The 26,350-nt window shown below is 44.8% G+C and overlaps 1 protein-coding gene across 4 annotated transcripts in view; it reads right to left on the minus strand.

The window, feature by feature from the left end:
* Erg (v-ets avian erythroblastosis virus E26 oncogene homolog) overlaps window positions 1-26,350 on the minus strand; it is a 241,204-nt gene that overhangs the window by 93,346 nt on the left and 121,508 nt on the right. For 2 of the 4 annotated variants that reach the window (XM_005375760.2, XM_005375759.2), the window contains exon 1: window positions 10,019-10,333. The exons of 1 other annotated variant lie outside the window; for it this stretch is intronic. In XM_005375760.2, the coding sequence (XP_005375817.1) occupies window positions 10,019-10,126 (108 nt within the window). In that variant the 5' untranslated portion in view covers window positions 10,127-10,333. Of the gene's footprint in view, window positions 1-10,018; window positions 10,334-10,503; window positions 10,633-26,350 lie in introns of those variants that run through there. One more of the 4 variants, XM_005375761.2, reaches the window with a different exon arrangement.

Raw genomic sequence — 26,350 nt, forward strand, 5'->3', positions numbered from 1 at the left:
TTGAATAATTGTTTTAGCAATGGGAAAAGGAAGAAAATGTTTATTACTGTTTTGTTCCCACCATCTCTTATTCAGCGGGTCAATTGAACCTGCAGTTCCTCCACGCCAAAGAAAACAAAACAAACACAAAACAGTCCTCAGCCTGGCGGTGGGGGCGACTTGAGGCACGAGAAGGATCATTCCGCCCTGCAGAGGGACAAATCTGCCTGCTGTCCTCCAGGGACCGCATCCCACAGCCGAGACTCAGGCTGCAGGGAAACAGACAGGACCCTAGGGGCCGGAGAAGCCATCTGGCCAAAGGCAGAAGTGGCAGAAGGCAGCATGAGAGAGGAAGCAGCTGCCCTGTGGAGTGTCCCACAAGGTAGCAAAGCTGTACGACAAACACACAGGGGCACAGATGCAGGGCAGAAAGCACCCTGCCGGCAGACAGGGGCATGCTGAGGTTTCACGAGGTGTCTTCCACCAAGCTATGTAAACAGATGAGTCTGTAAAGGGAAATATCTCCTAAGGCCATTTCATTTCAAATCACCTCACACACCATATGTATCTACGTAGACCATGTGGATAAAATGATAAGAATGCATTAATATATTAGCATCTTCAGGAGATGCTGCTTCATCTACCTGTGTCTGGCAGCCTCTCGGAACCATTTTAGCTTCTGCTCCAGGGGCACTCCCTGTCACTTACGGAACACGTGCACCAGACACAAGCTCCCCAAGAACCCCTGTTCTCCACTTGCGAACTGACTTCATGGTTCCAAGGTATTTTCCGATCACTCCGGAGGGGCTGCACCACGAGCATGATGTGGGCCCACAGTAAGCAGCTGCTCGGCTCTGACAATTCCAGGTCTCTCTGCCGGAGACCTGGGTGGAGTGGAGCTTTCCATGTTCAGAGAGCACCAGCGTCATTCTTTGGGGCTTCGCCAGTGCTGGAGTTGAGGGACTCAGGTGCTGTTTATTTGATTTAGTTTACTGTCCACCATTATTGTTTGCTGACTTGATATATTTTTCCCTCTACAAAAGGACCCTTCCATAAGGACATATCCTGCAGGTGGTTAATTGATGATTCTCCATTGTTCAGTGTTTGTGCTTTGTGGTTTTATCTGCTTCTGTTCAAAAGGCCTAAACAATGCACTCCTTGAACTCAATGACCGCTTTAAACTCAGCACAGAGAACCAACTGGAAGCCAAAATTTTTGAACCCAAATCTGTTGATCTCTGCCTGACTAAAAAAAGCAAAATCTAAAATGACATTAACCCTAGAAAATGACTTCAATTGAATCTCAAAGAAAAATATTAGAATCATGCATCATTTTCCATGATTCAAAAGGGGCTGAGGAAAATACAGGATACAGAATTACTCATAGACGTGTCTGGTCATGTCTGTACCCAATATAGCACCAGGGATCAGAACAAGGGACTGAAATCACTGTGTCCGAACTTCGTATCTTCACCTGTTTCAAGACAGAGTTCTCCCAAGAAAAGCTGGAGGGACGGGCTCATTCCCGCTGGAGAAGAGACACTGATTAATGGACGACGTGCATTCGCAGAGAGGAAGTTTCCACAGCGAGCCCTTCCTGCCCCACTCTTGCCTGGTTGGGCTGCCTATCAGCGTAGGAAGTGAGTGCAGGAAGTATCTGTCTACAAACCCTTTATCCTCAAGGTAATTGCTGTAGCAGCATTTTACTGTTTACCAAAGCAGTAAACATGTGATCTAAAAAAAGATGTTTTCCATCTCCAGATGGAAAGGCTTTTTAAAAAATACATGTGCACTTACTTCATAACCAGCTTCTTATCAAAACTGGCGGCCCTAAGCATGTGCTCCTGATAGCAAGGGAGTGGCCGGGACAGCTTTTAGGGGGAGGACAGTGATCAGCCACTCAGAGATGCATAAGAAACAAGATTTTTCTCTTGTGACACATTACCCTAGCAAAGGAAATTTTTTTTTTCCCCTCTAAGCTTAACACAGGCTTTTCAGTTCAAGTTCTTCAGCTGCAAAAGAAGTAAAGTCAAGAAAAATTAACTCTAATTGGTGGAATAAAAATTTCAGAAAATCAGATAGTTCAGCAAGTCACTTATATTTGACCTTTGCAGTGTTCTTGATTTTTATGTTAATATAACCATGCTCCTAGTTCTAGGAGTTCTCCCAAGATAAAGTGAAATAGTAGAACTCAGAACTAGAAGTGTGTACAACTTCCATCTGGGCAACCTTACTTTAGTTTCTTTATTCTAGATTAAAAGCTTACAAGCCTGCCCTGGCCCCAGTTTCTCTTTGTGGAAGGACTGACCCAGTGCCCGAAAGCTGCAGCTTGCAAGGGACAGAAGCAGACCCAGCAGGGACCCTCAGGCACCCGGATGCAGGAAGGGACCTCTTCCCCGTCATCCTTCTTTCTTCTGTTTCCCATCCATCTATTGAGTACTGGGGACTGCAAAGTGGGAGAAGGAGGAGAGCAAGCAGCAGAGAGAAGCAGAGGGTGGGCAGCCCTGAGCGCCCCTCCCGGGACCTTCGGGGTGGGGTGCTCCCTAGCATGGCACTAAGTAGGGGCCCAGACCCAAGAATGGGAATGTCTGTTTCTATCATAGTTTTCATTTCGTAACACAGAGAAAAGAACATAGCAGAGGGAAAGGGACAAATTGACTTCTTGGGGAAGAAAAACTGAATTTGCAATCTGTTGCAGAAATTGAAAAACAAGGAAAGTTGAGGGGGAGCATTTAATGGCTTCCTGATTTTAGTTGTGGAGGGAAAATTTGACTCCAGTGAATAGTAAAATTGGCTAATGCGGATTAAGTGACTCCGCGTGCTAAGTACAGTTCTGAGCTCCTCCATTTTGGTCCACCTCAGTAATGCTGACAAGTAGGAACTACTGGTGTCCCTGTTTCTAGCTGGAACAGCCCGGATGTGTGGCCAGGAAGAAGAAGAGCCAGGCTTGACCCCAGGGTCCTGCCACGGGTCCCCACTCCTGAGCTCCAATGATCACACCTGGGAGCCAGCCCCAAGTCCAGGTCACTGGACATTACAGAGGAGCAGGCTGTGTAGACCAGCTGCACTTCCCCATGCAGAGACAAGGGTGAGGAAGACCCATTTGCTGCAGAGGCCCCACAGCACTGGACTTAAGCTCAGGGCCACCATCTCCCAGCCCGGCCTCTTTCCTCCGCCCTCGCCAGCTGCCATCCGGGCCTCCCGTCCCCTGCAGGGAAGATAAGACCAATCCTTTCCCACAGAGGCTATTTTAAAGATGCCACGGAAAAATAGGGTACCAAGTGCCTCTCCGGGCAAAAGATAAGCACCGGACTGTGCTCTCCGTGCTCCACCTTCACTGCTTGGATGCTCTTGGGAGTACCAGGTGACTCAAACATACAGTATCGCCCAAAGAGGACTTTGCAACATCAAGCCACACACTTTTTTTTTTTTTAACTTGGAGCAATGTCTTGAGAAATCTACCTCAAATTGAGACACAAACTAATTGTGTTGACAAATTCTGAAATGTTGTTTCAACAGTTTCTTCTTCCTCAAAGGTGAGCCTCCCATGAACGGAGTCGATTTAAAAAGAACAAAAGAGAATCTCAAAGGGACCCGGCGGGGTGGAGACAACAGACTGGCCACTGGTCGATGATCGGAATTAATGACCCTGGAGGAAATAGGAAAGTGGGGGTGCAGGGGGATCCTCTCCTCATTGTGGACTCTCTGGCAATATTTGTTAAACAGAAAAAAAAAATCTGTGCATTATTTGCTACCCAGTAATTTCATGATCTCCAGAGAGACGGTGAACTGTGGAAGTGGCAGATGTAAGAGAGAAGGTGTTAAATTCGAGAGTGCAGGCCTTTGCACAATGCTCTTTATCACAGTCTCCAGAATTTGGCATGTATTGTTTTCAACAAAAGTGTTTGAAGGAACAGTCCTGATGTTAATGTTATGACTGGATTCTGCTGTAGCACTTTGACAAATAAATAATTTTGTTTGGCCTTAGCATTTCTGTTCTAAATGTCTCAGCACTTATCTGTGTAACACAGCAGCTCACAGTCTCTCCCGGAGCTGGGCTCCGTGACAAACACCCCGCTGAGAGATAGGACGAGGTCCCATGGAAAACCGTGACCTGGGTCTTCATTACAGATGCCCAAGACAGGAGAGAGGAAGTGGATGCTTGGAATGAGGATACAGAAGCTAGGAGCTGATCTGGAATCAGGATCCACTGTCTCTTGGATATTGCCAAATATGGAGAGAATTCTTGTCAGCAAAGCTAATATAATATTTGGGTGCTGAAAGTTTTGTTCTTGAACTTTGACTGGCTACCTGGAGTGAAATAACCATTGCCTGTGAGGGTTTTCTCACACAAAACTAGATAACATAAAGCACCCGGCTCTAACAATCTTCACTCTCCAATTATATAACATGTTGCCCTATCATTTAACACATCACCTTTTTCCCTTGGAAGAGTAATTAGCATTAGGGGCTAAGGGAAACCCAGGAAATAAAGAGATCCTGTGATGTAAAGAGAGAGGAAACACATAGGTTTATATGACTTGAGCGATCGCTTGGTCCTCCTGGCCTTCTGTCCTTAGGTGAGAAAAGTAACAGGACCCAGGTCACTGGGAGTATCTGCGAGACACTCAGAGAGCAGGGCATAAGCCTGGCATACAGCTGTTAGGATGATGTTAATCCATTCGGATTATGAATTCAAGCTACTAGGACTGCATTTTAAAAGTATTTCTCTACGAGTTATAGACATACTTAAATATTATCTGTCTGCTTGGTTTTATTTTACGGAGGAAAAGATCTGTAAAGAAATAAGATCTGTATTTGAAATTTACAATGATTATATTACTCTGATCTCAACTTCCTCTTTATGACATCAAAGAATTTTACTGAGTATTTATTTCTTTGAAGAACTATGTCTGAGTCCCTACAGTTGGCCAGTCGCTGTTGAGAACACAGAAGAAGCGGAAAACATAGCCCTAAAAGAAGATCCTGAGACTTCAGTGGGTATAGGTCAAATAGTCACACTCACAAATAAACACAGGCCAAGCTGGGACGTGGGAGGGTGAGAAAGAAAATACAGACGCTGGATAGGATGAGGGTATTTCCATAGGGGAAATATACGGGAAGTAAGCTAGAGAAAACCCAGAGGTCACAGTGAACCACTAGTTGAAGTAGCATCACAGAAAAATAAAAAAGGAACGAAATACTAAAATTAACTAAATACAAATTTAAAAACTGAGTTTCCACTCTTGCTTGAAGGCCGGCAAAGAGTCAAAGAGTGAACTATGCAGAGTCATTATGGGTGCAGTGAAACTGATCTCGGATCCACTCATAAGTGGGAATTGGAACAATCCTTCTAGATGGTAAGGTGGCAAATATTTTTAAACTTGGCAAATATTTAAATTTGGCAAAGGCCTTAAAAGCAGGTATCCTTATCGATCCCAGAGTTCCTCTTCTAAGCACCAACAGTAACAAAATAGATGTTTAAAAATCAGAGAAAAATTGAAAGCAGGATTATTTCTCACAATAGGATAATGGCTATAAAATTTATAATATTTATTTGAGATGGACTATGATAAAAATTCTGTTCATTGAAAACAGTGCCATGGGAAATGTTCGCAAAACAAAGTTAACTAAGAAAAGCAGGGTAGGGAGGTGTACAGGGGAAGAAAGGGACGCACAACCAGAAGGACACACACCAAATGTTAAGTCGTTTTCTGTGACCCTTTGGGATTTGGAGCAATTTATACTAACTTCCCAATAGTTTTTTTTCATTCTCTCTACAAGCAGAAAGTTTTCTGTTTGTAATCTGTACAAGGCAACAAGATGCATGTTTCAAAGTTAATGAGAAAACGGGACCCTGGAGGGTTTCCGGTGTCCCTCTTCCGGTCCCCTGTGCCCTCAGCTTTGACCCTAGGAACAGGATAGCAGTTGACTGGTTCCAGTGCGGCCCAAGCCAGCTCCTGTGCAGCCTGCTTTCCCTCGAGTTCGCCATTGCCCTGCTGCACCTGTGTGAGGGTGCCTCACGTCCCCCCGCCCCATCCCGACTTGCGCAGGTGCCACGCATCCTGCCGAAGGCGGCTCAGCACAGTGACTTGCGGAGCTGACCCTGCTGGTCCCAGCATCTGTATGAAGCATCAGGACAGTCACGGGCTGTCAGATGCGCTGCAAAGCAGGGGGATGGAAACCACCCAGAGAACTAAGAGCAGGGCCAGAGAGAGAAGGTGCTGCATCTGTAGGGTCACAGCAGCCCAGGTGGCCTGATGGCACCTGCCACTTGGTGATCACCAAGTAGAGGCTCGACAGACACCGACTGGCACCAGCAGGAGACCAGCAGGATGGCCATGAGGGTCCCATTCTAAGGGGAGGAAATGAGTGTGACAGGTGAGGGCCTTTGTCCAGGGTCACGAGATGAGTGATCACCCAAATCAGGTGGGTCTGCAGCCACACAGCACCAGAGAAAGTCATTCAGGGCCAAGCTGGGACGGTGGTTCTGCAGTAGTGTATGTCCCCAGCTCTAAAGAAAAGGTCCTACCAGAAAAGGGCAGACTGTGCGACCCCACACTGGCATGGCCTAGACATTGTCCCTGCAAGTTTCCTGCACCACAGAAAACCAGTCACAGGGCTGGCATCCCCAGAGCCTCCTGTCCCAAACTGCTCCCAGGTATCGGGGCTTGCATGCATGTCTCTGCCCAGTGCCGGGGACGCCCACTCCACCAGGGTCTCCACCTCCAGCCGCGGAGGGAAACCTGCTCCAGAGCTGCAGAAGCAGAAGGAAGACCTTCCTGAGGAGCAGAGGGGACAGGGCTTTCAATGAACTTTATTCCTATGCATGCCACTCTAAGAGACATGCACAGGTGTGTGTGCCTGTGTATTTGTGTGTTTTTAAAACACAGGCCAGATTAGTAAAATGAAGATTTAATGAAGGAATAACCCTAGAGCATAGGAGATAATGAAGAAGTGGTCCGCATATAGAATAGTCTCTGGGAGCCTGGTCATCCTACAGGCATCTCACGGGGAAAAGTGTCACAGCTTGGCTGTGCCCAGTTCTGTGTCCCAGGCCCTGAGTCAGCCCTCTTCTGTGGGCACACGCGCACACACATGTACACACAGAGCCAGCCACAGGCATCTCCATCCGTGAAGGGACTCTGGGCCAAAAGCCATCATGAATGGGGACAGCATGTAACCTCCAGGCCAGGACAGAAGACTGGGCCCCCTGGGGTAGGACAGCAGCACTTTGCACCTGGCATTCCTTCCATCACCCTTAACTCTTCTCAACAAAACCATTCACGATCCCCACCACCCAGGGGCAGGGGAGAAACACATCCACTGGTAGTTACTGAATTATAAAACTCAATAATCACAGACGTCAAAATCCTATGGGATCAGCTTTCTTCCTTTTACCCCGTTCGAACACATCTCTGCACGGAGGATGCCGACAATTTCCTGAGCACCTACTATGTGCACATCTGATATACAGAAAACAAGTTGTGTGTTTTCAAGTTAATCAGATTAGTTTCCCGTCATTTTGTGTTTCAGTTACCATCAAACACTCCAATCTCTGTTAATTCAAAACAACAAGAGTAACTTCATCTGGCAAGTCTCTGAGACAGAGAGTGTGTGTGCTGGGATCTTGTCAAAGTGTCCCTAGTAACTTTCCACATCCTGTCCAATTCTTAAGGTGGGTCCCACGAGAGCTAGTGCCTGTCGCTTGCTCTCTCTGCGTCCTTCCACATAGGGGCCCTGTGACAAGGCGACAAGAGGAGACCCCCACACGCATTCCAGTTTCAACATTCGACTCTAGAACCAGGGCCTGCAGCCTGGTGCGCCCCGTCCCCTCTGGGGGGCCAGGGGTAGAGTGGCATTTCCGTTGTAACTCTGTGTTATTTCCTTTGATACACTTAAAAGCATAATTCTGAGAAGTGATCCTAGGCTTCATCAGACTTCCCAAGTGGCAAATGAATTAAAAGCAAGATCAGAAAAGTCTTTGGAGGGTTGGCTCCAAACTGACTCATCAAGTTACAAGAAAATCACCCCACTTCTTGGAATCTGGGAGCCAACCCCATGCTTTTCCACGGGGAAGGTGGCAAGTGGTGCTGAGCACCTCTCTGGGTCCTCAGAACCAAGAAACCAGGGAAGGGGAAGAGCCAGAACCAGCCTGGGAACTGCTGCACAGGGGACCTGGGCTCACTGGCAGAGAATTCTTAATCAGAACTCAACCTGATTCTAAAATCCTAGCACCCCTAGGGATAAACGCAAGTTCCCACAATTTCTTTACTTCTTCCGATTGAAACATTTTGTTCCTGACTTCAAATGACCAAGGAAGGATGACGGTGAGAATCATAAAGACTGAATAAGAATAATTCACTTTTCAAAGTGCCCCATGGTGTCTTTTAAACACAAATGCAAGAAAATAAAAAAAATTCCACGCAGATGTGGAACATTAACTCACCAGATTCAGAGGATCTGATACCTGATGGACTAATTGATTTATTTACTGGAACAACCAAATAAACAGGGTATATTTGAGACTGGAAACTCCCTGGATGGGGGACTGTTCCCTAACTCCACCAGGCAGCTGTAATTTTCCCTATGCTAATTTGAGCTTTGCACCAACATAATTAAAACTGTAGTCAACAGACTCAAGGCTTCTTTCTCCACTGAATAAACACGGCTGTAAAGTCATCTCATTACCTTCCCCAGGAAACCTCACAGAAACATATCCTCAAGGAACTCACCTATAAAGATGGGCGTTTGTAGCAGAGGGCATTTAAAGAATTTCCTTGAAGTCATTTTAAAGGTTCACTTAGGAGATATACAATATACATGTAAAACAAATGTTCCATCAAGCATAGCACCCTACTCATGTGTAAACTTTTTCCCAAAATTTATTCAGAGAATCACAACACACTCAAACTTCAAGAAACAATTTCATAGCAACATAAAAGTATAATTTAAATTTAACAGTATAACACATACGTGTGTTTTACAAAATGTACCCTACCTTCTACAGGGCATTCGGTTATTTCAATGCCCTTTAATGCACTGATTTTGGCAGGGGTGGGGAACACACAAAAGCTTCTACTCAGGATTTCCAAATATTTAATTGCATTATTATAAACTATGGATAAAATTAAGAGTAAAAATAAGAACAAAAAGTATAGCATTTGGGGTTAAAGGGACAAATCATTTCTACTTATTTGGCAGAGCGCAGAGTATATCAAACCTCCAATTTAAAAATTCCTTTCTATGATGATTATTTCTCAACAGACCCCAATCCTTGAAGCCAAAGAGAGACAAATTCGACATACGTATATTTAAGTACACTGCTGAACACAACTTGAGATCTAAACACTGAACAGAACTCCAGTTTACCCGGTGCGTGCTAACAAATCTCTAATACAAACATTTTAAATCATGAACATATCAAGTCAAGGAGGACTTTTGAAAATGGTCCAGTTGGGCCCAAATCTGAGCAAACTCCCATTTCCAAAGGTTTTGGAACTAACTGAAATCCTTGACAAAATCAACCAAATGCCTCTCACCTTTATATAGCAAAACTAAGGACCAGAGACTCATAAAACAGCCCCCCATTATCTGCCAGTGCTGCTGATTTTTCTCATTTCTACAATGTGCCCAAGGCCTGGCGGCCTGGAAAATATTTTAACAGACTCACTGCCTCCTAGACTACACCAAAGACTTGCACCAGCCATTAATCTGGCTTCCTTTCCAGGAATCAGCTCACATTTAGGATTCTACCTAGGCGGGTTTATTTCCCTGTCAAGCTCTACGTACTACCCACTAGAAATACTTGCAAATATCCCAGCAAATAACCCCAACCCAGAGTGCCGACACGCCATTGCTTTCCTACCCGCCAAACCCAACATCACTAGGAAGAAATCTTACAGCACAAAGGAGGAGGTATTTTATTAACGAGAAACATAACCCAGCAAACTGAATTACCACCATCGGAGTTCAGAGAACCCTCAGCTTTCAGCATGGAAGTCCCACAAATCAAACCAACATCCACACTGTCCCATTACCGACGGCCACTTGCTGAGAGTCTCTTCCTTTCCACCGGCACCGGCTGGCATGCCTGGAGCTAAGGAGGCCCTGAGGAGTATCCAAAAGTCCACCACGGACAAGCCCATCTTTTTCTTTAACCCTGCCCTCCAATCTCCGCGACTCTGTTGCTTTGAATCAGACCCGTGTCCAGACACCGTCAGGGACAGGTAAAGAATCAGAAAATTCAAGAAGCGCTCCGAAAAGCCTTTGCAAAAGTAATCCACAGCACTCAACAGTGAATTTAGAAACCCCAATTTTTTTCTGAGTTTGAAGTTTTTAAGCCTTGCGGATGGTTGGAGTAGGAAAAAGGAAATTTACTAGGCAGTGCAAAGGAAATCTTGTTGTCCTCTATTGTGGTAGGGGGGGGTGTTGCCCAACCCTAACTTATCTGCTTGATAAAGGAAACCAAAGAAAGTGTAAGAAGAACAAGATTTTGTCAAATGAAAAAGAACCCTTTCCTTACCTTAATAGTGCTGGCCATAATGCAATCAAGTTTATTGATCGTTAATAAATGTTAATAATAATTATTGCTTCTCTCTGACCAGAAAGTAGTTTTGATGAGGTTGTATAGAGCGGATGAGATTGTGCTAAGTCTGGGAAATGAAGTCAGCCAATAGCAGGAAGAGCTTTCTATTGGTCCTGGCCGCCCAGCCCGAAGAAACAGGATATTTGGGAGTGGAGAGATAAGAGACCCTGAAAACAATGTTGTTTTTCTTGATGATATGCAGCCAGGAGATTTTTTTTTTTTTTAATTAAAAAAAAGGCATCAATTGCCTTGGACTGGGACTGCCACCGCAGGTGTGACCGGCGTGACACGCTGCACCCGGAGCAGGGCAGGATACAGATGTGGCTTGACTCTGCATGGCTTCACATGAAGTGGGGCGCGGAGGGCACCTGACAGGCCCAGGTGCCAGGCCTTCTCAGCCTGCTGCTCCCCGGAAGTGCCACCGGGCTGGGACAGAGGATGTACGCGACCTGCTCCTAAAGGGAAACTGCAGGTGGGCCCTGATTGCCGTCCCTAGACAGACATGCTGCAGAATGACCGTTTGCTGGTGGATTGTCAGCAACCTTCTCTTATTCAACATCTCAACCAAGTGCTCTAGAACCGTTTCGTTTCCTCCTTCCACTTGTTTGTGCCACAAAAAGTGAGTTGAATATGCAAACACTAGAGTTGAAGGATGCCAGAGAAATAAAGGGAAAAAAAAAACAGTTGATGTTTTGTTTTCAAGTATCCAATTAAAAGTGAATTGACTAAAATTGCCACAAAGGGTTTCGGACGTCAGAGAGTGGGTCTCACTCCGACAGATGTCAGCCCCGCTCTTGGCGACCCAGGGATGCCTCCTGAGAATCTCATTAAGGATTTCGAACCCACACTACAAGTTCAGGGCCACAGGGCTGTTTTCCACTGGAAGGAAGTCCAGCGATTGCAGGCCTGGACATTCCTTAGAGGATTTCAGGCCTTTAATTACTCATTTTCAGGAAATTACTTGTCCTGTGGAAGAAACAACAGTTTGCTTTGAATCTTGCTACACGAAAGTTAGACCAGAAAAGAGGTGTGGTCTCCAAAGGGACCCAGGGAACAATAGCCCCAACCTGAGTCACCCACAGTTCTTGGTTCCAGAGATGCTGTGCGGTGAATGGACTTCATTCAGACCAAGGGCTGCCCACGCCAGACCCTCGCCGCAGAGCCCTGATGTGTAATCTCCCGAGCCGCCCGCTGTGTTGGGATGGGAGAAGGGGAAAAAAGAGTGAGTGGATGGAGGACCGAAGAAGGAAGAGGGGAGGGAAGGGAAGAAAGAAGAAAGAGACAGAAAGAAAGAAAGAAAGAAAGAAAGAAAGAAAGAAAGAAAGAAAGAAAGAAAGAAAAAGAGAGAGAGAAAGAAAGAAAGAGAGAAAGAGAGAGAGAGAGAGAGAGAGAGAGAGAGAGAAAGAAAGAAAGGCAGCTCATTCTGTGTAAAAGCCAGACCCTGCGAAGTCCTCAGTCCCACATTTTGAGGGGATGCTGATTTCTGCTCTTTTCATCTCTGAACAATAAGATGGTAGGTTGATTAAAACTGTGTTTCCCCTAAAATTTCAAAGTCTTCAGTTGTTTGATCTGGGCAGCTTCCATTAGAATTCAGGAGCACTGAGGGAAAAAAAATAACCAAAATCCAAAACAAAACAAAAGACCCAACCTCTCCAGGCCCAACAAGGTTCCTGGCTCTTTGTTTTCTCCTAAGAACCATTATTTTAAAAATGTGAACTGCTGGGTCCCCACTAAGCAGCACTTCTTTACGGTTTTATCAAACACTGGCTATAGGTAAAAAGACTCCTTTGACAAAACAGCAGGGGCAGAAAACTCAACGTGTCCTTTCTCCCAGCCTGCCCTGGTTTCTAACAGGGCCCCTCACTCAATCTCTATAGCAGGAAAACACCAACTTCTTTGTGGTACTAGAGACTGAACCCCAGGCCTTTACACGGCACTGCATTCCCAGTCCGTTTTTTACTTATTTTTTATTCTGAGACAGGTTCTCAAAACATTGCCCGTGGCCCACGCTGGGATGGAACTTGTGATCCTCCTGCCTCAGCCTCTTAGAGTCCTGGGATTACAATGATCCACCACCACACCCTCCCAGCACCAGTATTTTTATGAATGTCTGATTCTTCCAAGGATGACCTGCCTTTACCCCTTTGTTCTTGCCTAATTCAAATTAAATAATCAACAGTGAAATTTTTTAACTCTTCATTTTAAAATAATTTCAAACTTATAGGAAAGTTATAATAAAAAAGTCTTCTAGCACCCCTTGCCTGGTTACTCCAAATGCTGGCAATTTTCACCGTTTGCTTTGCTATACCTTTCTTGTACTCTTTCTCCTTCACAGTTATGTAAAATGCACACACCATTCTCTAGCTGATACAAATATCATTTTATTAGAGACTTAATTTCTTTGCTTGGATACTTACAAAAAGAAACCAGATGCTATTACTTGATCTATTTCCTCAAGATTCTGTCCATATGTCTGTGTCTAATTTTGAAAATACATAAAAATCTAAAAAGTGTTAATAGGATGCTAATTTTGGGATCACGAGTTATAAACTGTACAAAATTTTAAGAGGAAAATCTTCCTCATTTTTAAGGACATCGTGTTTGATTGCTTTCTATCAGCTTCCAAGAGAATAATCCTTGATATCCAGAATATTATAGTAGAGTCCAAATAGGGTAACCTTGGACCACGGAGTGCAAACATTTTTGTAAACTCTAATTGGCTACTGAAGGTATTGGGGAAGCCTATAAATTAGAATTTTGCAGTATTGTTTCCCAAATGTCACTCTCGGAAGAGCTATCTGAAAATGGAGATCTCACTTTATCGCCCTCCCTGACCCTACCAGAGTTCGCACTATTAAATGGCCTCAGCCCCAGACTACCCATCACATCACCCTAGATGTGGCTACCTTTACACCCAAGCCATCCCTCCTCAGGGGAAGCGGCCCTGAGGGCGCCAGGCAGGTCCAGCTGGGGTGACCCAACAGACAGCCTTTGCCTGAGGACCATTTTGGTTCGAGCTGGGCAGGACAGGGCCCTTCTTGCCCTCCATGACACACGGGAAGTCCCACGCTGGACAAGCACGGCTGCCCAGGGCTATGACCACAGCTCCTCTGAGCAAACCGCACGTTTGCATTTCCTTGTTACCCATCCTGAATCCATCAGCCAGGAATTTACGCAGGCCCCTCCTCAGTCTGTTTGTGTTTTGCTCCAAATAAAAAAAGAAAGCAATGTAAAATGCAAAGGCCATAAAGATACTGTAACAATAAAAGAAGCAGCATTGTTTAATTTTCCTAAATCCACGTCTTCCTCTTTTCCTGAAGGTTTTACAAGCTCTCTCCCGGCTCTCACATTTTTCTCTCTGGAATGCTGGGAGAGAGCGCTGTGCGGACGGCAACACAGCCCTAGAAGTGGTAAACGACACGGAATAATGACACACAGTTTAACTGGAGATGCAATATAAGTTTCACAGTTGTTTACTTTTCTATGGATGAAACGTCCTTACCATGAATGGATCATCCTCAGTATAAAGACTGCAGAAATATGTTATCTTAGATGGATATTTAGAGATAGGAAAAGCTGCTCTAGTTTACCCCTTGGTCAGTTAAAAAAAAGAATCACCTTTCAAAGGAGAATTCTGCGGAAGGCCTGTTTTGTTAACAAGGAAAAGGCAAAATAACGATACCAGCAGGCTATACCCCTTACTATTCATAGAAGAGAATCTTCTCCATTTTTGTTTTCCCCTTGTTTCCTCTGCAGTTTCAAAGCATTTATGATAAGCAGAAATTATATTTATCGTGAAAGCCATGTAAGTAACATGTAGTGCTCTGTCTTAGTAAACATGTGAGAAACGTAGGCACGTTCTGTCCGACACGGGCACGATATCGACCGTTGTCAGAAGCTTTATGCCTACATACCAAAAGTCATGCTCTTTTTGAAATGTCTATGGCAAGAAGAGAGCTACTCTTCTCCTAAATTAATTTCTGTGAGAAGACCTGGCCAGTCCCGTGTTTTGGGACGCTCATCCGTGCAGCATTAACCCACACAGTTGCATTAACGCCAAGCCAGGAACTGCTGGGTGCTTGGGAGGCTGAGACGGGAGGACTCCGTCCCTTCCCCTCACCTGGGCATTCCGGAAACCCGTGTCAGTTCCTCACATCCCCCTGCATGAAACTCCAGAGCTGGAGCTACTTGTGGAACAAAGACAGGCTTTTAGAACGCAAAACAATAGGACAAAAATGCTATCTATTTTCCCTAACATGACACAGGAATCTTCAACTGCATCATGTTCGGATTGTTCGTGAGGTCCCGGCAAGAAGGCTGCCCCAAGGATCTGTGCCAGGGATGGGCCTGAGATGGAGATAAAGAGCAGGCATCTGGAGCTGCCCGGCAGTGGAAAACTCCAGCCTGCAGTGGAACTTTCCCATCTCTGTCAATGGGAGGCTTGGCGGGGGCGGGGGGCGGCCGCAGCCGTGACAGATCATGTGCTCAGCCTACAGGTCACGGTCCCCACGGCAGAAGGGCAGTTTCTCTATGCATGGCACACTTACAGCCACAGTTCACCCTCCTGGGTAAAACTCCTGAGTCTGTGTGTGTGTGTTCGCCGTATCCTCCGGCACCACATTAAGAAACAGTCCAATTACAATTAAATAACCACGGTTTCAACACGTTCTCTACACGGCTGATAGATTCCTCTGCCCCTCCGTTGATTTGAACCTAACTAAACCAAGGGAATTGTTATCACACACTAAATCCTCAACTTCTCAACACCAAGTTGCAATTTCCTTAATTTTGAAGCACGTGTCGGTTCTATAGGCTCAAATGAAGCAATGATTTCAATAAACACAATTTCATAAGCGTCCCACAGAGTCTCAAGTGTATGCTCACGTTGCTCTTTCTCAACCCCATCTGGCTCTAACAATGCAGGAATATTACAGCCACTACTGGGGGCCCTAACTATGTCAATGTATTATTCATGGTTTTTAAAAAAAGAAACCTAGGCACAGAGTCATTATTTTGACACAACAGTTCGGCTTAAAGGAACTCAAGTTTCCTGATTCAATTATCATGCTTTTATACGCAATTTGCAAACAATTAAATGCATTTCCAAGTCGTTATCCCAGTAACTGGGTAGACCCCAACACAGAAGTTGTAGAGCTCCGTTGCTCCTGGTCACTCGGAGTTTGGTCTGATGAGAGGAGAGTAGCCCGAGGGTGCGCCAGGCCAGCTGCCCAGCGTGTCCTATGGCAGGCACCCTGCACCTGGTCTACGCTGCCTCTTCTGCCACTGCAAGTCATGTGCAAGATTCAAGAGTACAGGCTGCGTCTTCCTCAATCCGTCCACATGAAAATGTGCTTAGTGCTTAGTAGAGAAATGCAATGCACTGGACTGAAGTTGGCAATGTGTCATCTGGTCCCAGTAAGGAAAGGCTTCGGGCACAACTGGAAATGCTCTTTCTGGGTGTACCGGCAATGACAAGCCAGCAGAAAGAGCACAGTTTCCCACTGTGCAGCTGCCTGTCTGGTGGATCTTACTCTAGCTTTTATTTATAGCTACAAAAACAATCCTGCTGCTAGAATTTTAGGAAGTAACCACCCACTGCCCGAAGAACTACTCTGCTTTGTTTGCTAGGTAGGAGCCCAACTTGAGCCTGGCAGGGGATCTCCGAACCGCTCACATTGTTGACACTAGAGGGCGCCAGGTGTCCCTCCAAAGGCCCTTGGAGTGAAGCCCCAAGGGGCTGACTCTTGACTCTAAATTCCTGGAGTCGGTGTTATTATCCTGCAAAGCTGTCTCAATTTTATCCGTTAAAATTAACCCAAGTCTCACAATGTACAAAAAGATTTTGCAAGTTTTTAATGGCACATTATTACAGAGCATAAGGGAGTGCACGCATTCTGGAAGGAGCAAAAGTAAATCACAAAGCTCTGCATGCTGCACTGGAGACACCGGACCACGGATGCTGCATGCTGGCCCGACACCACTATAACATCGCTGAGCCTTAAAAGTTCCACTTTGTAGTGATTCAATGTGGCACTGTACAAGGGGTGATCAAAATATATGAATGTTTAAATTTAAAATGTAATGCAGAAAGGACGCATTGCTATTCATCCCCCTCACTCACATTGAGTACACTTTTCTCATCATGCTTGTCACATCCTGAAGCAGCTCTAGAGATCTTCTGTGTCTTTACCAGGTGCGATCAAAAATACAGTGAATGCCGCTGCCCAGGACCATCTGACGGAAAGGGGGGCTAGCAAAAGCATCACGGTGCGTCCTCATCCACCTCGTTCATCAGATCTGGCACCAGGCAACTTCTGGGTCTTCCCCAAAGTCAAAACATGTTGCATCATCTCAGGACATCAAGGCAGCCAGGCCAACACAAGTAAAGACGCACCCAAACGAGGACTTCCAGAATTTCCGAAAGTGGAAAGAAGGGTGGGTAAGTGTGTTCATAGTGGGGGCGGGGGCGGGATTTAAGAGAGATTCATGGCAAAGCAAGTTACTGTAACACATTTTTTAAACATTCATCCTAGTTTTTCAGCCACACTGCTTTTGTCCCCAGTGCAAGCTGCATTACGTAGCAGCAGAGTTTAGAGTACACCTGTTCTGCTGTACACAGAGCTGGTCTCAGTACTAGCAGTACTGAGTACATTTCGTACTGCCTAAATGCAGATGCTGGGAGTTCCTCGGCAGTTCTGGGAGCTGTGAAAGAACACGGGTTATCCTGTGGGATGTCAGAGGCGAAAGACACCTTGTGGTGCTTGGCAACGCTGCATAAGGTAGAGGCTGAGCAGGGGGCATGGGGCTGATGCCCCGTTCTGCAAGTGGGACCCATGCGGCCGGCTGGGAGGCCTTCAGGCAGGCCACAGAAAGGACACCAGGGCGGCTTTCAGATCCCAGAAGCCCCAGCTGTAGGTGATAAGGCTTCAACTGCTGCATCCTCTCTGTTCAGTGACACGAAGGGGACATTTATTTGTGCCAGTTTCCCATAAACCATTGCCTCCTGGCAGGTGGGTGGGAGAGGAATCCGCGTATGCGGAGGGGCCTATGATCTCACAGAGAGCAGCAAGACCCCCTGGAGCCCTAGCACTCACCCTGATTGCTCATGACCAGCATGAGTGAATGGATGAAAGAATGGAGCACATCTGTAGAACCCAGAAGTGCCAGGGAAGGGCTGTGTCAGTAACTACTCCTCAAGGATCCAGGGGGCCCAGAGTTTATCTTGAACTTGGGCCTTCCCAGGCCAACTGCAGTCTCTGGACGGTAAGCAAGGCTATGACACCACAGACCAGTGTGGCTCACCAGAGGGGTGGCCAGGGCTGGCTTTGGTCACAACATCAAGCTTCTTTTCGGTGCTGCAGGGAATGTGCCCATCGGTCCTGTGCCTGCTGAGATGGTCCCTGGAACACAGGGTGACAGACACAATGATGGACAGAAGAAAGAGACAGAGAGAGAGAAGCCACTGGCCCCAGCCCACCTCCCTATCCTGGTCCACTCCTGTGTTCCCAGCTGCAATCCGGTCACTTGGGCGGGGTCTTTCTGAGAATTCCTCCGCGTCACTCACCTAGAGGTGAGGAACAGAAATGGTCTCTGAAAGGGCATCCAACCCTGCCTTCGGGATTTCCATCCCAGGAAGCATCCCAGCAGTACCTTAACAATACTGAATGAATGAGCACACGCCTCCTATCTTACTTGTTCTGTGATGGGTTTATAGCAGATTCGTTTGGACTTTGACGTACAAACATAGCTCCCAGCTAAGTATGGTGGTGCACACCTATAACCGCGGCACTCCGGGAAGCTGATGCAAGGGGATCCTAAGTTCAAGTCCAGCCTGGGTGACAGAGACTTAGGGAGACCCTGTGTCAAAATAAAAATTAAAAAAGCTGGAGATGTAGCCCCACGCTGAGAACCTCGGTTCCATCCCCACTACAATAAACAACCAACCGAACAAGCAAGCTCCCATTTGTACGTGACTCAGCGCTTGCAATGTTCCAAAGTAACCCTGCCTCAAGTTACTGTCAGCTACCCTCAGGAGCCCGCTTGGCTTCACGTGCGCTTGTTAGGCACCATCAGAACGGCCCATGCCCTGCACCTCCCCACTGGCTGTATTGCCGTGGCCACTTAGTTTCCCAAGCGCCAACGTGCGTCTCCACTGCGCATGCCCTGCTGCAAGGCGGGGTGATGCTGCGCTGCTCCTTCCGGAGGCCGGAGGCGCATGCTCACTCTCACGCTGGCTGGACCTCTGCCATTCTCCAAGGCCACCTCCCCCTGGTTGTCTTGGTAACCACTAAACCTAACCCTCACTCGCCACACTGGGAGAGCTCAGGGAGACTTCGTGCAGTCCTCAGTCCCAGCCGGCAGCCACCACCAGCCCTCAGAGCTGCAAATGAGAAAATCTTCCAGATGACTCCAGCCCCAAGTGCTGCCACAAACATGCATGAGACCCTCTCCATCAATTCTTCATGGCCGAATAATATTCCGCTATATACACATAACACGTGGTCTTTATCCATTCATCTCTTGATGGGCATCTAGGCTGGTTCTAGAGCCTAGCTGCTGTGAACTGAGCTTTAAACACACGGGCAGGCACATCTTTAATATAATGTGAGGCCTTTAACCCCTTGGGAAAGACACCCAGGAGAGGGACAGCCGGGTCAAATGTAATTTCTATTTTTATTTTTTTAAGGAAACTCCATACTGAATTCCACAGTGTCTTTGCTAGTTTATATTCCCACCAATGGGGTAGACGGGTTCCTGTCTCCCCACAACCTTGCCAGTATTTGCTATGTTTTGTACTCTCAATGACAGCCCTCTGGGGGGGGGGGGGCGGTAAAATGGAGCCCCACAGTGGTTTGATTTGCGTTTCTCTACTGGCCAAAGAGAATGGATATTTTTTCATGTACTTGTTGTCCATTTTGTATGAACTTGAGACCTTAATGTTAAGTGCAATAAGTTAGAGACTGAAAGTTAAATATCACTTGGTTTCTCCTATGTAAGAAAGTAAAAAGAGGCAAAATGAAGGAGCTGGTGGGAAATAAAAAGGCAGACACTTGGACATGGAGAATGAGACCAGGAAGGAGACAGGAGGGGATGGAGTGTGGCAAAGGGACCCAGAATGACCAAGACATGTCACATACCGTGCCTGTGTCCCGGCATGAAGGTGGTGATTACATACTGCAAACATACCCCGCAAAAGACAACCCCGATCACAAAGAAAAGGTATTTTACAAGTTGATGCCCATGTTAAAGATGCCTATCTCAGCGCACCCACCTCCTGGGCACAGGAAGAATATGACAATCAAATGCTCCTGTCATCTTCAGTTCCCGGGTTTGGAGTGATTCCTTAGTCAGTGGCAGATGGCCAGAAGGCCGTCAGAAGATGCCCTCCTCAAAAGAGGTATCTGCACCCCAGTCTGGGAAGACAGCGCTCTTGTTACGGGATTCTTCAACCACCCGCAAATCTTCGTGGGCATCAGCGCCATGCTGAGCACCAGAAAAGCAGCTTTCACCCCGAAAAGACAGGGCAGCTTCCGTGTTAGCTGGAGAGGAAAGGTTCCCAAAGCACAGCGGCGCTGTGACCCAACAAGCAAGGCTATAGGAAGTTAATGCCAGCGGCACTTTCCTCTCCATTCCCACCTCCTCTTCCTCTGCCCCTCGGATGTGCAGGTGCCTGGGATTCTTTCTCTCCTCTATAGACCCTCTCGCTCCAACCCGGTGCTGGCGCTTAGTCCTTGCCCACTGCTGCTGGTGCCAGGTGTCTGTATACTCAATCCCTCCATCTACCTCCAGTCACCCTTGAGAAGGTGCATGGACGCCTCCACAGCCCGCTCCGTGACTCCACAGCAAAACATGGTCCCAGTGCCCTTCCTTCAGGGAATATTAAAAAATCAGAGTCCTGAGAAGAATTCTCCCCCAAATTCATTGATGCATCCTGAAAGATCATTGTTTATATTATTTTTCTCACTTTCTTTCTTTTTTAAGATGGGATTTCATTCTTATTATCATGCCCAAGCTGGCCTTGAACTTCTGAGCTCAGGTGATCCTCCTGCCTCAGCCTCCCAAGTAGCCAGGGCTACAAGCTCGCGCCACTGATCCTGGCTCAGTTTTGATCACAGACTCAATTCTTGTAGCCAAAGCATTACCGCCTCTGGTCGCATACTGCTGGGGGCATCCAAGTCTCACCTCCCAGATGGAGCTGGGACTCGAGCTGTTTAATTCCATATGACTTAAAGCTGTTCTGAGCTTTTCATCAGGAATGGAAAGTATTAATGTGTCCCACACGCCACTCTGTGTTTTATGGAATTCTTGCACTGAGGAGTTCTTTTTATTTTATTATTTTCTTTAATAGCCAGAAAACTGGGAAGTTCACAAAGAAATTTTTCAACTGCCTTCCATGACCCTTAACCTAAGAGGTTTCGCCTAATCTGTAAATTGCAGTTAAAAGTATTTCAGTACCTTTGGAGCGGGGAGTTCTTTGTCCTTAAAGGAGCAGGGAGACCACTAACAATGGGGCTACACAGACTTTCTGCCCCTTTGTCAGTTGCTGCAAACCAAAAGCAGATGTGCAACATCAGCCGCTACCTTCTAGTGACCCGGGGAAGTGCAGGCTAATCCAGATCATTCTTAATAACTCAAAACTGCCACCTTTTAACCATCTAATTTTTTTCTCACTTACACATGCAAAGAAAAGAGTTGACAGTACACACTAAAACTCATTTCCCTCCAACCACATACAGATTTTTTTCGGATAGCAGCCAGGAGTAAGAGCTCCCTCCGCTAAACTGTACAGCTCTCTGCATGGCGTGCCTTGGTTTCGGCAATCGTGCTCTTCGATCAGCCAAGATCTGGAAGGAAAGAAATGATCCCGAAAATGAGATGTTGCCGTCGTGACCGTTTCCCCAAACTCAGGAAGTACAGCAATCCTGGGATTACCAAGCTGTTTATAAATGTAAGTAACACAGAAGGTTTAGACTGAATGACCTAGCAACCCTAAAAATGTTTCTCTCACACTGACTCCATCTTAATTTTCAATCACTTTCCTGAATTTAAATGTAATTAATATAAATAAAGGAGAAAAAACAGTAGGCAATTCTCAAATGAGAATTCCCAAATGAGGAAATCAGTCATTCGGCAATAAATTTGAACTTTGCATCAATATTGTGTCTATTTACCAAGTCCAAGGGAATTATTTTAACAAAAAAAAAATATATATATAAGGTTGTTTTTGATGCTGGATATTATTTTTTTTGACCCAAGGTGGAAGCCAGCCACATAGGTGCACAGCTGGATACTGACTGATTTTTAAAACCCACAAACACAGCAATTACAACGCCATGCTAACCTTTGGATTCCTACACAGAAATTAGATTTATACAGAGTAAAAGACACAGTTATATTATCCTGTTTCATCAACCCTAAGACTGGGCATGGGAACATGCAAAGCATCCACTGCTTAATAAAATAAGTTCATAAATTATTCAATCATTAAAAGAGATAAAAATAATGAAACAATAATAAAAAGGTAGTGACATACATAATTGGCGAAATAAAAATCAACACAGATACATAATGTAATAAATTATTAAAGAAATAATGGTAATTATACCAATCAAAATTAGCATAATATTCCCTTACCCATCCATTGGAAGACATGCCCCAATTTTTGAAAACAAATAGGGACTCTCAACTAGATGTGGTGTACACATGGAAGAAAAAGTCATCAGGACACTATGATGTGATACGGGACAGGCTGCATGGGTCCTTGACATTTGTGTGGGCCGTGCAGTGCACTGCGGGACGTTTCTTGGCATTCCTGCCTCTATTTACCAGATGCCAGTAGCACCTCTCCTACTTACAGTTACACCAAGCAAACTGCCAAAAGTCCCCAGGGGTGATGACAAAAATCACATGGATTCGGATGAGCACGGGTCACCCCCACAAGTGTTCACCATTTACAAACCATCCAAGAAATGTGAAAATAAGTCATATAAAGGTAAGAAACTAAAATACAATAGGTTAGGCTTATCAAGATGACAAAATGAGAAAAATTTAATATTTTGCAGCACCGGCAAGAATACAGAGAAAAAAGAATTCTTGTCTACTAGTTTGGGGAATACGGTAGCTTATCCTTTGACTCCATAACTTTTATTCTAGATATCTTGTTCTTTAGAAACACTCACAACAGACAAACACAAAATGCACCCTACCAGCCTGGTTCATTTTAAAACAAGACTAAACTGCGTGTTTACCAATCACGGGATGCATGAACAGATACATGTTAAGAGGGATGAGACAGACCTAAATGCACAGCATAGAAAGTGTTTGACACATCCATTTTAAAAATTACCACTCATATGATCGTAGTATAGGCAGAAGAAACACTTTGAAGTATAAATGTCGGTGTGGAAATTGAATTGTGGGACAAAGCGACTTTTTCAATAAAAAGTATGGGACAAGTTGGGATATAATAAGTATGTTCATCTTGTTAATTGGAAGAAGATTTAAATAGTTCACATTGTAAGACAGTGTCTTAGTCACTTCCCCAGCACTGGACAAAATACCCAACACCCACAATCTAAAGGGGGACAGGTTTATTTTGGCTCAGGGTTTCCATCTCCAGTCAGCTGGATCTAAGGCAGAATGGCACTGCGGAGGGGAGAGAAGCCAGTCAACCCAAGGCAACCAGAAGCAGACAGAGAAGGAGGAGCCAGGTACCACAATCCTAAACAAAGTCCTAGAAAACCAAATTCAACATTAGGTAAAATATAATACTATCTACTGTGACCAAGTTGGGTTTATGCCAAGAATGAAATACTGCTTGAACCAATACAAATAAGCAAATTTACATTGTAAAGAAAAGTCATGTAATAATTTTAAGCAAAAGGTGAAAAAATTTAATAAAATTCAGTATCTACTCATGATAAAGATTCTTAGTAAATTACAAGTGTAAAGAAACTTTAGGAACCTCGCAAATTGATAAAGGCATCTACCAAAGCCTACAGTAAACCACACACTCTAATAGCAAAACACTAATATCTAATTTTTCAAAGTTGGTTGGGAAGACAAAAAAGGCCCACTTATCAAAATGTTTTTATCACAAAGTATACTAGAGCTTCTGGTCAGTGTATAAGTAAGACAATGGAATAAACTCTCAAAGAACTGGGAAATAAGTAAATAAAACTTCATTTCCAAGTGATAGGTTTTTTGTACAGACATGTCAAGAGAATTTAGAAATACATCATTTGTATTAATGAGTGAATTTGGGAGGTTTGCTGGGTATAAAATCAATACAGAAAATTCAATCTTTCAATAGATCATCATCAAGAGAAAATTAATTTTTGAAATAACCCTTCAGTAGCATGTAAAAAATTTTTAAATGAGAGTAAATCAACCTAAGATATGCAGAACCTTTACACTCAAAACTACAAAACAGTCAAAGAAAACCTAAATAAATTGATAGGTATACCATATTCATGGATTGAAAGATATAATACTGTAAAGATATCCATTTTGTACAAATTCATCTATTCAATGAAAAGTCAATCCAAGTTACAATAAGGCTTTTGTGGAACTTGACAAATTGATTGCAAAGTTTCTATGGAAATATAAACAAGATACTATTAAAGAAGAGTGAGGTACAACAATTTGCTACCAAAAATTATTCTGAAGGCACAGTGATTAGATTAGAGTGGTATGCATGCAGATATAAACAAATAAAGCAATGGAAAAGGAAAGAAAGCCCAGAAACAAATTCACACAAACATGGGTACCCTTCATTCTTGACAAAGGTGGCAATACAAAGGAGCTAAGAAAGGAAAGATTTTTCATAAATAGGAACTGGGAAGTGGGATACCCCTATGCAAAAATAAAATTGTTAAGTTATCCATTACACCACAGAAATAAATTCCATATAAATCATAGATTTAAATATGACAGATGATGGCTATAAAGTTTCTTAAACATGGTATAGAAGAATATGTCCATGACTTTTGGATGGGGGAGATTTGTACACAAGGCACAAATAACTACAGTAAGTCCAAAACTTATGAACATTCAAATTGTAAACTTTTACAGGTGTATTGTATCAGAATCACTGTCCGCTTATGAGTAAACGTGACATATGAGCAATTCTCCTGAAATAGAACTCATCTGTAAGTCAGGGACTTACTGTATAAGTGAAGGCAAAGACTGATACACTGAACTGAATGAAAAAAATGAAGAAAAAATCAAGAATTTCTTTTCATCAAAAGACATGCTCAAGAGAATAAAAAAGCAACCCATAAAATAAAAGATGATATTTTTAACACATCTAAGGTCCCATTCATATCTACAGTATGTTAATAAGCTCCCATAAGTTAATAAGAAGACACATAATCCAATAGGAAAACCAGGAAAAAAGACATGAAGAGGCCTTCATAAAAGAAAATATCCAAATTATCCTCCTCTTCAACAGTAACCAGGAAACGGAAGTTGAAACCATAATGAGGTAACAGTACATACCCCTAAGAATAACTCAGATAAAGAAGACCAACAATAGAGAAAAAGAACAGCAACACCCTGGCAAAGCCAAGGGGTGACAAGAACATACACACACAGCTGGAGTTTGGAAAGTGTTTACTTTTCAGCAGGATTCTGATAGAAGACAGGTAACACATTCAAGGGGGTAACTGAGCAGCATTTACTGAAAGAAGTTATACTGGTGAGGGCAGAACTTAGTAAAAGCTAAAGGGTGGTGACGTCCTGAGGAGGAACGGGAGTGGGAGCTATTGCTACCATCAGGACTTAAAGGGGACGGAAGTGTCAGTAATCGCGGAAAGGACAACAGGGAAGAGCTAGAAAAGTGCATCCCTGCTCTCTCTCCTCCCGTTCTCTGGTTTCCTTCTGGAGCCTCTGACTAGCTGAGTCTTTGGGGGACAGAGGATAAGAAACCCTCTGTGCTCACCCACACCAAACTCCACACGTGAGAGTCAGGACGGAGAAGGATGGAGAGACGGTTGAACAAGTAGGCAGAGGAAATCCAGCACACCCACCCCTACCAAAGGCTTTGCCGTTCCACTGCACACAAGAAATGTGTGCATCTGGACTGAAACACCCACAGGAATACGCACAGCCATGGGCCCGGAAGCAGAAACATCCTAGCGTCCTACAGGATACAAGCAGATCAGTAGTTGTGGTGTGTTCACATACTGACATGCTCTACAGCAATGAAGATGCGGAAAACACAGCCACACACTACGTATACACAATGTGGAGGGAAAATGCCCAATGCATTGGGTGTGGTGGTGCACACTTGTAACCAGAGCTGAGGCTGAGGCTGAGGCAGGAAGATGGCAAGTTCGAGCCCAGCATGGGTACCCTGGTGACTTAATGAGACCCTGTCTCAAAATAAAACAATAAAACAAGGGCTGGGATGTAGCTCAGTGCAAAGGTCCTGGGTTCCATTCCCAACATCAGAAAAAAAAAGCCCAGAAAACAACATATGATCGATTTCTCTAAAGATAAAGAAGGAAGTCAGCTGTAGTGACTAGGCTAGTGCTTTATAGGAGGAGATCACAGGGAATAACAGAAAACTAATGACTGTAAAAAGGAAGGCAATATTTATCTTTGGAATAAAGGGACACAGGCAAGTGTTTCCTGTATTACAATTAATTAGGATATGCACCGTTTTTAGGTACTTATCTCTATAGGTTATATTCTAAAATTTAAAAAAAATCATTGAAAAGCCCACATAACCGCAGGGCCTTAGACATTACCTGGGGATCCTTTCAACCCAGGCTTTCAGTTC

This window comes from Chinchilla lanigera, unplaced genomic scaffold (assembly GCF_000276665.1).
Source record: "Chinchilla lanigera isolate Chin_1 unplaced genomic scaffold, ChiLan1.0 scaffold00006, whole genome shotgun sequence".
NCBI classification, from domain to species: Eukaryota; Metazoa; Chordata; class Mammalia; order Rodentia; family Chinchillidae; genus Chinchilla; species Chinchilla lanigera.